Here is an 11,937-nt window from a genome sequence, read left to right as displayed (position 1 = left end):
GGGGGGCGGGGCGGGTGAGCAACTTGTAGGGGCCGAAGGAATTCAATTAGGGCGCGGTACTGGGTACAGTTACCACCCCGCCGGACATGAAGTGTAACAAGCGGCCGCGAGAGGTTTACCGGGCGGGCGCGGCGGGAACTGACCCCCTTGAAAAGCGCGGGGTGTCCCCTCGACGATAAAGGGAAGCGGGCCTTGCCGGCGGGGGGGAATTAAGTGGCAGTGTCCGGCGGGAGCGGTGGGAGGAGGCGGCCGCACCTCGGCGCGGCGGCGGCGGCAGCCCCTCGTTGCTGCGCAACTCCTGTCAGTGTCGGGGCCGCGCCGTGGACGCGTCGCGGATGCGTCGCGGAGAGGGGCGGAGGGCTATGCTGATGGCGGAGATGATGGCGCAGGGCTCGCATACACATGTATATGGCGCTGGGCGGTGGGGCCGGCGGCGGCGGCGCCACCTCGTACGCCGCGTTGACCCGCGAAAAGTCGTCGTGGATCCGCTGTCGTAGCCGGACGGGCGTCGAGGCGGTGACGAGGCTGTCGGGGTGGCGTGCCTGGCGCCCACAGCGGCGAGGGCTTTGCTTTGGGCGTGTCATGGAGGAGAGGCGCCGAAGGAGAAAGGAGGAAGAGAGGGCCAGAGGACAGGCGCGCCTTGGTAAGCCGGTGGTAGGCGCTTTTGATGGCCGCAATGTCGCCGGCGGAGGAGTGGTCGAGGCCGAGCAGCACGAACGGGTCCGTCGATGCCGGAAGCGGAGGCGGAATGCTGCGGGCGTTCTGCTCGCCACCGCCACCGCCGCCGTCCGCCTCGCACACGGCCGCGGAGCCCGCGCGCAAAGCGCTAGGCGGTAGGCGCCACGCGCGCGGCGGAGTGAGGCTGGAGGCGGCGAGCACGAGCCACATGAGTCAGTGTTGGGGAGACACCCGACAACAACCGGCTCAGCAGTGCGTTTTCAATTCCACGGCTTCTGCGGTTGTTGGCGCTGGCCGGCTCGCCCGCTGAGAATTCTACGAATACAAGCCCCTCTCACAGCAGACTGGCACGAACTAGCACCACAAAAGGCACAGCAGACAACGGCCCCTTATGGGCCGTCGAAGAGGCCGTCATACTCCTCCGGCCTCGCCCCCCCTTCCCAACCCTCCCCTGGCTCAGGCTCCTCATCCTCGCGGCGCGCAGTGCGCACCCCGCCCCGCGAAGACGAACCCTTCCGCCGGCGTGCCTCGCGGGACTGCCGCCCGCTGCCGCCGCCCTTCCCCCCCTCCGCTGCCCGCGCCGCCTTCTCCGCCGCCCGCGCGGCCGCCTTCGCCTCCTCCGCCGCTAACAGCGCCTCCCTCCGCGTGACCCCTATGTATGGGCCCCTTGCTTGCGCATCCAGGAGAGGTCGCGCGAGCGACCTATCCAGGGGTTACTCGGATACGGTAGCCGCTGCGCAGCTCCGAGTAGTCGCCAACGCCCCCCCCCAAATAGCCCTCCAAGCAAGCATCGCAGACCCACTCGCCTAGCTGAGAGATCTGAAGCCCATAGGCATCAGAACCCTCGCCGCGCCGCATCTCCTCCTCCGCCGCCTCCATCTCCTCTCGCGACCAGCCCCCCAGCTCCGACCAGCCCTCACGCATCGCCCGGCGCCAGAGCCAAGGCTCCACGTCGTACTCCTTGTAAAAGTTCTCAAAGCAATCCTGACACTCGAGGCCTGGGCCTCGAGCGTCCTCCGCGGAGACGGGGTTCTGTTTTCCTTTTTGTTTGCCGGAAAACCTCGTACAGGCCAAGCGCTCGGCCGTTGAGGGGGACGAGACCACGAGACGGCGCTGGCGGAGGCGTTGGCCAAGAGGCGCGCGGCCACTGCCGCTACGATGGCCAAGGCTTGGCCTGAACAAGCTTTTCCGGCAAACAGAAAGGAAAACAGAGGGTCCCCAGCACTTTGCGTTTCCGGAAATTTCCAGGGAAAACAGAGGGTGTTTGGTGCTCCATTCTGGAAACTCGCGAGTTTCCCTGAGTCTGAGTGAGAGCTGGTCTGGGCACTGGGGCAAAATCTGAGGCAAAATTGAGGAAATCGACAAAATACCCAGGCGGTCGCAGGGTAATTTCCAGGTTTACACGGGTTCTCCGCAAAATTCCTGGCATTTTGCCGATTTGGCCTAAAATTTGGCTGATTTTGGGCCCAAACCAGCCTAAGACTCGGCTCAGAGCCCAAAATTTGACGATTTCCACGGAGTTTTCCCGGGAAAATAGAGAGGAAAAGAGAGGGTGTTGTAGAGAAAAAAGGAAAGGAAAAAACAGACGGGGTGCGAGAGGAAAAGCTTGTTCAGCCTAAGCCAAGGCGGCTGCTGCCAGGATGGCGGCGGAGGCGGCCTGGCGCTCGTAGGGAGCTGCTGAGGGTCTCTGGGGGCTGTGGCGCCGTCTGAGAGAGATTTTTATGTACATGCATGCGTCCGCACGCTAGTCGCGCGCCGAGCTCTGCGCGTTCCTTGTGTGTGAGGTCGAACAGGGGTGGGGCGCAGAGTCGTTTCTTGGTTCGCTTTCAGAAGCTCGGAGGCAAGCAAGCAGGAGGTAGGTAGAAGCAGGAGCAATTGCTCCGAGAAAAAAGAAATAATGCCCGCGCAATCAAGGCTCGAGCAGGAGAGCTAGCGCAATCAACCGCGCCAAACCTAGGGTATGCTCTTAACGCTCGCCGCCGCCGCGACGGCGCTCGTCTCCTTGCCTCGCGCGCCACTCGCCACCCTCCCGGTCCCGCGCGCCGCCGTCTCCATGAACGCCGACTCGTGGGAGAACGAGCTTCGGCAGGGCCTCCGCGCGGCGCAGTCAAACGGCATCGCCTTTGGCAAAGCGAGGCCGGTGCTCGGCAGTGTGGAGGGGGCGTGGGTGCTGCTCTTCAACGCGCAGCAGCCGGACGAGGGCGTCTACACGCTCCAGGGCGGCGCCGGGTTCGCCACCGGCCGCGCCGGCGCCGGTCCCGGCCGGCGGACCTACCTCGTCGGCTTTAGCGAGAAGGACGACGCCGAGAGCTTTGTCGCCCTTCTCGAGGCGCGGGCGCTGGCCCCGAGAGCGTCCACCCGCGCCGAGAGAGCCGCATCATCGACGAGCACCCCCCCCCCCCCACCCTCAGGCGGAGACCTTCGACGTCGCCTCCCCGTCGCTGTGGAGCTCGCCGCAGCTGCAGCAGTTTTGCGACGCGGCAAACTTCGACCTCGCGCTGGTTCCGGCGGGGGCGATGCTCTTCCCGCCCTCCCAGAACGTGTACGACCACGCCGCCTTCGAGGAGGCGGGCCTAGGCCCACCTCCGGGCAGCCGCATCGGTATGGAGGGCCCTCCGAGGTGCGTGGGAGATGCGAGAGAGACAGGGCAGAGACAGGGCCTCTCCCAGCAGCCGCCGCCGCCGCCAGCCGCCGCCGCCCCAGACACCCGCCGAGACACTCCCGAGACCGCTCCTGCAGCCAGACTCCCCTTGCTCAAGCGTGGCAGTCGCGGGGCAGACTCCCCTCGCCCCCTCTGCCCTCGCCCGCCCACCCAGCCCTTCGCCCCTCCCCCCCGCCTCTCCCCCTCGGCCCTCCCCCTCAAGCTCGCCCTTCCCCCCGCCGACCAGGTCGCCCGAGTGGAGTGCGGAGGAGCGCGCCCGCAAGCGATCGCGCAGAGAGAGCGAGGAGGCGGCGCGGCTCGAGAAGCTAAGGCAGCAGCTCGAGGCGCGCTGGGAGGGGGAGGACGCCTGATCTCGGACAATCTCGGACGATCTCGGCGGGGCCGCGGGAGGAAGAGGAGGGGGAGGAGGACCGACGGCGCGGCCCGGTCGTCCACACGCCGGCCGGCTTTGGAGGAGGCGACGGCTGCGCCACCCCGCCTCCTCCCTCCCTCGGCCCAATGTCCCTCCCTGGCAGCGGCGGCCGGCGTGCTATTCCTGGCGTGGCTGGGCGGGGCGGGGCTCAGAGGGGCCCGCTTGCGGAGGGCGGCCCCCTTCCTGGGCGCCGCGGACGGGAGCGTAAGGGGCGGGCAGGGGCGGAAGGTCAGTCGGAGTGAGGGGCGGGGGAGTCTGGGCCATGTTGGAGAGTGGAGAACCGGGAAGCTGCCGGGGGGGTGCTGCCGCCACGAGCGTGCGTGTCAGACGTGTGAGGCGAAGGCTAACATCTCTTTGTCGTTCATATTTCATGCAAATTGTTGACATACCAACACAGAAAACGCACAAGAGTGAACGCAAGTCGCAAGAGCACACCCGCAGAGGGTTGATGCACCGGTTCGTGTTGTGATTTCACCGCAATATAAGCAATAAGGAAACAGCGAATGCCGAATCGATTTCACTTTCACTTTCACTTCACATTTCATGAGAGAGAGATTTTTGAAGACCAACAAGAAATCACGACTCTCACAGAGATTTGGGCTCGGCAGCTTGTTAGCCCTCAGCCGAAGCTGCTAGCTGGGGCCCCGGTCCCGTAGCCGAGAGAGCCCGCGCCGATGAGTTCGACGCGGTCGGGGGGCCTTGCGGAGAGGCCAGCGAGGTGGCGATCGCTGTACTTCATGGTGCCCTCGGTGGGGCGGCTGACAAGCCAGAGGTCGATACTCTGGAGACGACCCATAGGATTCTTCATTTCATGTGAAACGAAATTTCACTTTTCCGAGCGAGTGTGAACGTGAATAAGGACGGATGCTCCCACCGAGTTCCGACACGTTGACACTTACTTCACACTTGCAAGTGTTGGCTCCACCAGCAGCAGCCAAGCGACGAAGGAGGCTGGAGATATTGGTCACGCTGAGCTGATGTGTTGCACTAGACCAATATGAATATCTTGGCGTGCTGTGGGCGAATACGGTGCCGATGGTGGGATGAACTCTCTCAGCAGTCGAGAGTCGACTCTCGACGCATTGGGAGGGCGGCCGCGGCGTTGTAGGGGCGGCGGCGAGCTCCCGGTTGCAAATACTCGCCTCACAGTCCAAGATGGCGGCTCGCGCCCCCGGCCGTGCGCTCTGGTGTGCCTCTCTAGTCCCGTATGCCACCCAGATACCGAGGGCGGCGCGCACTCTTCGACTTGGGCTATTATCGCCTCTTGGAGCACTTGGAGTGCAGTCATCAACCTCACATCCAGGGCCGGGGAGCTGAGGAGCGCACCCAGCGGGCCGGATGATCGGTATCGGGTTACGGCTCTGGGGGGGCGCGGGGGCCCCCGGAGGCACCGTGCGCCGCGCAACACGCTTCGTCCGGGAGGCGCGCGGCGCGACCCGCGTGCTGGCCCTCCCCAGAGGGCGCAGATTCGGCCCCCCAGGGTCAAAGAGGGCGGTTCTGACACCGCAAAGCGGTGCTTTCGTGGACCCCACGAGCTCGCGTTCATCCGATCAAAAATATTTATTTACCCGCAGTTTGCCTCAAGTGCTATCGAATGAGCATTTTCAGGCTAGAGTTCCATCTTCCAAATCATTCACTCTACCGTAATCAATACGCCGTAATCAATATTAATCTTGAAAAAGTCTAACGGAGCTCCGTGTTGCTCCCAGCGCCCTCCCCCTCGCTCCCTGCGGCCATGGTCGATGATCCTTGATGAAAAACGCTTCCTGAGGCTGCGCGTCTTGTCTTGTTTTATTGCACCAAGTGGGACGGCCGTCCCGAGTTTTGCCTAAGCCTGCCTATATGGGGCCTAGAGAACTTAGCCAAAGTTGAATATAGATTAGCCTGAACTCAGGCAAACCAGGCCCGGCCCAACTCGGCGCATTTGCTCCCGCTTGGGGCAGGGCAAGTTGTTGTCCCCGCTCCGTGCCCACCGGGCGCGTGCCGTGGTGATGGATGTCGACGGTCCAATCGGGAATGGATTGTGCGTGACATTGGCGCATTGTCTGGTCTCCGTTCCTCTCCTGAGTTTTTTGGCCGCCTCGGTGCCCAGACTCGTGCAGCTGTGGTGGTGCCGGTGTGATTGGGAGCAGAGACCATTCAGGCGAGGGGGCAGGCTCAGCAGTGCCCTTGTGGCCATCTTGGTCTCGACGGCAAGTGCGCAGGCGCCGCCTTCAACGCCGCCACCACCGTCGCCACCACCCACGTTGCCGCCTCCGTCACTGCCTCCGCCTGAGGGCCCCTCCCCTCCGGTCGCGCCCGATCAAGACAGGGTCGAAAGCACCTTCCTCATAAGGTGCTACTACTTCTCTCTATGTCAAGAAGAACACGCTTATCTGATGCCTCCTGGTGTCTGTGAGACTTCTCATGCTTGCCCACCGTCACCGCCTCCGCGTCCCTCGCCGCCCTTGCTGCCGCCGCCCTTGTCGCCTCCGCCCTTGCTGCCGCCTCTCTCGCCACCGCCGCTCCCGCTGCCGCCGCCCTCCCCTTCACCGCCACCCAGCCCTCTGCCCTCGCCTCCACCGCCGCCCAGCCCTCCGCCCTCGCAGCCCTCACCTCCACCGCCGCCCAGCCCTCCGCCGTCGCCGCCGCGGCCCTCATCGCCTCCGCCATCACCACCGCCACCCTCTCCGCCACCGCCAGCACATCCCCCGCCCGTGCCTCCGCCTCCGCCCTCGCCGCCTCAGCCCTCGCCACCACCACCTTCGCCGCCCCCACCCGCAGATCCGCCACCCCTGCCTCCGCCACCGCCATCATCACCACCACCCTCTCCGCGGCCGCCATCACATCCCCCGCCCTTGCCTCCGCCTCCGCCTCCGCCGCCTCCGCCCTCATCGCCGCCTCCAAGCCCGACGCCGTCCCCACCGCCGTATCGGGTACTTGAGGAGAAGCTGCTGAACGAGACAATATATGTCACACATAACAAACGCTACGAGCTGTACATGGCGGCTCCCAGCTCTGATGAACCCGCAGCACAAAGCGGGGGACAGCGCCGGCGGCGGCTCAGCGTCTACGAAGAGGCAAGATTGGGAGACGCCTTCATCTTTACCCAAGAGCCATCGTGCGACACGGCTCATCGCCTCCCCATGTGCTGGTATTCACATTCGACAAGGGAGGACGCCCGCGGTGCGGACCTCTGGTTCACACACACGCCATGCAATGGCGGGATCCTCCATATGTACAAGGATGAATACCTGGGCACCGAGATACAGCTCATGATCCCAGACTTTGCACCGGAGAACAGCACTTACAAGATGTGCTGGTTAAGGCTTGGCGCGCCAGATAACGTAACAACGACAAACGACGACCACATACATGTAAGTCCAAAGTCGCGTGCGAGGAACCGCCGCCTGTCTGAAGCAAACGGAACACCTCCACCTGGAAGGCGCCCGGAACCCGAGCAAATTGTAGTCAACCTGGATAGCAGCTGGGCAAACGCAACCTTCGAGATGTTGCATGGTGTAGAGAAAATATCCCTTAGCGACCTGGACAGTAGATGGGCAAACGCAACCGCAGATATGACAAGCGTGAAGGCGGTGGTAGTTTACGAGCCGCCCTCTGCACCTCCGCCCTCGCCGCCCTCGCCGCCGCCCGCGCCACCGCCTTCTCCACAACCGCCGCCCCTGCCCCCGCCGTTACCCACGCCGCCACCACCATCGCCACCACAGCCCCCGCTGCCGCCACCCTCGCCGACGCCACCATCGAAGCCACCACCCTCGCCGCCGCCACCCTCGCAACCTCCCTTGCTGCCCTCACCCTCGCCGCCCCCACCCTCGCCTCCGCCCTCGCCGCCACCGCCCTTGCTGCCACCGCCCTCGCTGCCCCCACCCTCGCCGCCTTCGCCCTCGCCGCCTCCGCCCTCACCACCTCCGCCCTCGACGCCTCCGCCCTCACCGCCTCCGCCCTCGCCGCCGCCGCCGCTGCCTCCGCCCTCATCGCCGCCTCCAAGCCCGACGCCGTCCCCGCCCCCACCGCCGTATCGGGTACTTGAGGAGAAGCTACTGAACGAGACAATATATGTCACACATAACAAACGCTACGAGCTGTACATGGCGGCTCCCAGCTCTGATGAACCCGCAGCACAAAACCCCAAAACGGGCGAGGTTGTGGCTCCGCACGGCCTGGTAGGCCAGTCCTTTGACGGCGATGGCATCGCGGTCGATGGCAAGAAGGACCAATGTGCGCGCCCCTCGCTCTAGCTACCCCTCGCCCCCGGCCGTTTTGACGCGCAGCTTGCTGTGCACTGCAGACCGAGAGCTGTGGTGGCGGCAGACCTCCTTCAAGGCCAACGAAATCACGACTGAGGCGCAAGCCGAAGGCGCGATCGAGGGCTCCGGTGACGACTACAAGGTGGCGGACTTATTCAGCACCGACTTCAAATACAGCCGCTTCGCCGCTCGCAAGGCGCCGACGCGCAACATCTCAGCGCTCTCAGGCGTCAAGCGTGTACTGGCGAACGCTGGACGCGCCGCTTGGAAGAGCAGCATGGCGGGAGCGTTTGCCGACAACTCATGGGAGGCTGGACGTGGAGTAGCAGCCCAAGCTCGCGCATTTCCTCGCTCAAGACCCGGGTCCTGAGGGGATTTGTGGAGGAGGAGTGAGGGGTGTGGGTGGCTTACACGAGACTTCAGCCAAGCCCGCGGCGCCCAGCCAGCAGTCAAGTTAGCAGCCAAAGCGACGGCGAAGTGTCAGCGACAGACGACCAAGTGATCTGTACTGCATGAGCATGTGTGTACTGTTGTACGAGAGTGTTGTACGTTACGCGGCTTGTTGTATGTTGACTCACAGCCCTATGGTCCGACACATCTAAAGTGAAAGGGTGGGGTAGGGGAGGGAGTAAAGCTGTACTCTTGAGGGAAACATTGGACCGTCAGGCCCCGTAAGGGGGCCAACGCCCGAGAGCGTGAGCCGTGTCCTGTGTCCAAACCGTGCGAGCGAGACCCCCCGAGACGCGAGAGCCGAGACCCGCACGGGCCACGGGGCTCGGGGGGCCCCTCGCAGCCCTCTCTCGCTCCGCTCTCGGCCTCGGCACGCGACGGCCGCCGACGCGGCGTGGGCCGCGACCCGCCGAGCCGCGTGCCGTGTGCGCGGGTGCCGGGGGTGGACCCGCTCACGCGCCGCAAAAGTGGGAGACGCCGCCGGCAGGCGGGCACACACCACAGCTCGACGGCTGTAGTGTTAGTGTAGGGTAATATAGAGGTACACACCGCGCACGTAGTGCGTATCGCTGCCGGCACAGATCGAGAGACGTCGGGTCGTCGGGGAAATGGGCTGCTGCGTGCTCGGCCCACCCGCCACCGGGCCCGCGTCGTGGCTACGCCGTCGGCAAGACCGATCGCGCGGGAGGAGTGCAAGCGCGCTAGAAGCCAGACGCAAAGGTTTCGCGGACGCGAGCCAGGAAGGCGGCGCGCTCCTACCGAAATCACCCGAGATCACCCGAGATGGCGGCAGATCATCTGAGATTCACCACCCGGACCGGCCGAGAGACCGTGCCGAGGTCGACAGAGAGTGCTGGGCGAGGGGAGGGTCGGCGCTCTCGCCTGCCCGCTGGTCGAGTCGATCGCGTAGAGCCCGAGCCAGAGGCAGGTGCAGTCAGGCGCAAAGGCCCCGTGCCGGATGGCGGTGGCGATGCAGTTGCGGCCGTTGTCGCCCGCCAGGAAGGCGATGTGCTGCGGCGCTCCGTACGTGGAGACGGCGGCGACGCGCTTCACGTTGGTCAGTAGCGGCCTGAGCCCGGTGCTGCTCGCGCCCTCGCCCGCCGCGTCGCAGCCGGTCGGAGGGAACTCCCACGCGCCGATTGCACCTGCCGTGCTGCTGCCTGGCTGGAAGGTGCGATCGAAGAAGCCCTTGAGGGCAGCGGGCACGTTGAACCACCATGTCGGGTACACAAAGACGACCGAGTCGCACCACGAGAGGTCCGTCAGGGCGCGCCGCACGTCGCTCGCTAGCCGCTCGGGACGCGTCGTCTCAAAGTAGGCGGCGCGCTCGCTCGCCGTCAGCTTGACGCCATAGTTCTGGTCGTAGAGCGAGATCCTGCGCAGCTCGTGGCCACCCGCCCTGGCTCCCTCCTCCACCGCCGCCGCGAGCGCCGACGAGTACGACGAGGCGAGCGGGTGAGCGTGCACGAGCAGCATCTTTCGCTTCGGCGAGCCGTCCTCGGGCGGCGGAGGCGGGACGTGCGAGGTGATGCCGTTGAGCTTGGTGGCGAGCCAGCGACTCGCGGGGTTCCAGAGGAGAGAGGATGCCAGGGTGTCCCCGTGGGGGGGGGGGGGGGGGGGATAGAGAGAGAGATTTTTTGTGTCAGGGGGGTGTCCGGGAGGGTTGACGCGGCGCCCCGCTAGGCACCCCCCCTCTCTCTACCTTGTTCGTCATTGATCTGGTTCAGCGCCGTTCTCCTTACTGTGCCGTACGAAAGTGTGAACAGGTTGGAGCAGCAGCTCCTGAGCACGGCGCCGCAGGCGCCTGTTTGTTGATAGGTCCAGGTGATAAGCCCTGGATGGGCAATGCATACGCCTAGTCGGGCCTCAGATCGCCCGACCGCGTCCCGGTGCTCTGTGGTCGGATTTGTGACGCCGCTGCACCGCCCCGCGGCCGGGGGCCCTCCGGAGGCCGAGGATGGCCGTGGCGGACCGGGACGAGCTCTGGGAGGTTCAGTGTCAGTGAGTATATTGTAGAGACTGACCATGTGCACAATATCTTGACTGAGAGCTAAGCCAGGGGAGGCGATGCCGGGGCCGTACAGCAGCTTGATGGTGCTTCGCCGGCGTGCCGTCCCGGAGCGCCGGTGCCGGACGGACGGTCCGTGGCACCGTGGCAAAATCGGGGAACTCCAACGTTTTTTTCTCAAGAGTCACGGCTGCCACCACAAACAACTCCAACGTTTGAAATACTTACGCGGCCTCCTCCTCGCACCCCCGCTTGGTTCCTCCAGCCGCGAAATGGCCCTTTCGGCCTGGCTGAACGGGGTGACATGTCGTAACATGTTCACATCTTTCTCGCAACATGACACAACCCGAGAGATCACAACCCGTGATCCGGCATGACCGCATGCCTCGACATGGCGACGGGCCGAATTTGTTTTTGCCGAATATGTGCGGCCATGCGAGGCATTGGGAGCGGCATGCATGTCAAGAAGAAGACTCTCTCTCTGCATGTCGAGAATGCACATGCATGCACCGTGTCCAGCGTGCAGAAAGTCGTCCGGACACTCCAAATACTCAATTCTGGAGGCTCCTCTGAAAGGAATTCACGCCGGTAGTAGGTAGGTAGGTAGGTAGGTAGGTAGAAAGGTGAAGAACAGCCAGGCTCGGACTGGACACCAACGCGGTATGGGTGGACGCTAGACAGATGATGACGGCACGCACGAGCGACACACAGACACAAACAGGCTCACAAGACACACAGCCAGCGGGCTGCCACACACCCTGAGTTGGCGTACACATAACTCAAGGCCATATCCTCCCTGTCGCCCCCCCCAGCACTCCACGGTGCCAAGAGAAACAAACAAGGGCACAACGACACAACAGACGACAGGAAGTGACATGCGAGGCTAGAGCAGGCTTGCTCTACCTCCAGCAATCTCTCCGGCCGGCGAGGCACGGACGAGACCGTGTGTGGGGTCTAAGTGAGGTGTCTATGGACGCTCTCCTCACGGGCTAGCTGCCTACTGCTAGCCCTGTCTCGCACTCACAGGCAGTGACAATTCAATGGGTGAGTGTTTGCGAGCAGAGGCGCGTGGGCTAAATCTAGGCCGCACGTCGTGGCACTATGACGAAGTAGACGTGCGGCCGCAGCGCGCCCGCCGCAGGCTCGGCGGTGCGCGCGTGTTAGCGACAAAGTTGCGGGTGGAGCCATGCCCGACTTTTCGAAGGTGAGGCCTCTGCGACGAGTGCCAGCCGCGCTGCGGAGCCACGCCCTTCGAGCCGCGTCCCGTCGGCACTGTCCCCGAGTGGTCCCGCCTTGGCGGCACACACTCTCGACCAGGACAGTTCCCGCCTCCCGGGAAACTTGTCCCGCCGCCGGGCCAACGGTTGACCGCCCTTGGTTGGTTTTCCAAGTACCAACGCCGAAAAATGCCCCCGACCCACTCGCCCCTGCATTTGCAAGAACAGGCGCAAAGAGGGCTCCCCGCCCCCCCATTTCCCCC

At 64.5% G+C, this 11,937-nt stretch overlaps 4 protein-coding genes across 4 annotated transcripts in view; 1 reads left to right on the top strand and 3 right to left on the bottom strand.

Annotated features, from left to right (window-relative positions):
• The window catches only part of EMIHUDRAFT_454877 (Hypothetical protein), a gene marked incomplete at its 5' end in the record, with an annotated part of 2,847 nt that extends 1,959 nt beyond the window's left edge, over nt 1–888 (bottom strand). Inside the window, 2 exons of the mRNA XM_005789907.1 lie at nt 465–525; nt 632–888. Coding sequence (XP_005789964.1) covers nt 465–525; nt 632–888 — 318 coding nt within the window. The remainder of the gene's footprint in view (nt 1–464; nt 526–631) is intronic.
• Nucleotides 889–1,380: 492 nt separating this feature from the next.
• Nucleotides 1,381–2,107, bottom strand: EMIHUDRAFT_225414 (hypothetical protein; the record flags this gene model as incomplete). The annotated part of the gene is made up of 2 exons (XM_005789906.1): nt 1,381–1,975; nt 2,049–2,107. The coding sequence occupies 2 exons, from the start codon at nt 2,105–2,107 to the stop codon at nt 1,381–1,383; spliced, it is 654 nt and encodes a 217-aa protein (XP_005789963.1).
• A 511-nt stretch (nt 2,108–2,618) lies between these two features.
• Nucleotides 2,619–4,139, top strand: EMIHUDRAFT_423219 (hypothetical protein). The gene is made up of 3 exons (XM_005789905.1): nt 2,619–3,007; nt 3,090–3,298; nt 3,567–4,139. Exons 1-3 carry the CDS (start codon nt 2,639–2,641, stop codon nt 3,688–3,690), a joined length of 702 nt encoding a protein of 233 aa, XP_005789962.1. The 5' UTR covers nt 2,619–2,638; the 3' UTR covers nt 3,691–4,139.
• Nucleotides 4,140–9,223: 5,084 nt separating this feature from the next.
• EMIHUDRAFT_225411 (hypothetical protein) lies at nt 9,224–10,163 on the bottom strand (the record flags this gene model as incomplete). The annotated part of the gene is made up of 2 exons (XM_005789904.1): nt 9,224–9,946; nt 10,152–10,163. 2 exons carry the CDS (start codon nt 10,161–10,163, stop codon nt 9,224–9,226), a joined length of 735 nt encoding a protein of 244 aa, XP_005789961.1.
• Nucleotides 10,164–11,937: the final 1,774 nt, after the last annotated feature.

This window comes from Emiliania huxleyi (assembly GCF_000372725.1).
Source record: "Emiliania huxleyi CCMP1516 chromosome Unknown EMIHUscaffold_124, whole genome shotgun sequence".
NCBI classification, from domain to species: domain Eukaryota; phylum Haptophyta; order Isochrysidales; family Noelaerhabdaceae; genus Emiliania; species Emiliania huxleyi.
Note: the sequence above shows the minus strand (reverse complement) of the source record. Positions and strands in the feature narration are given on the sequence as shown.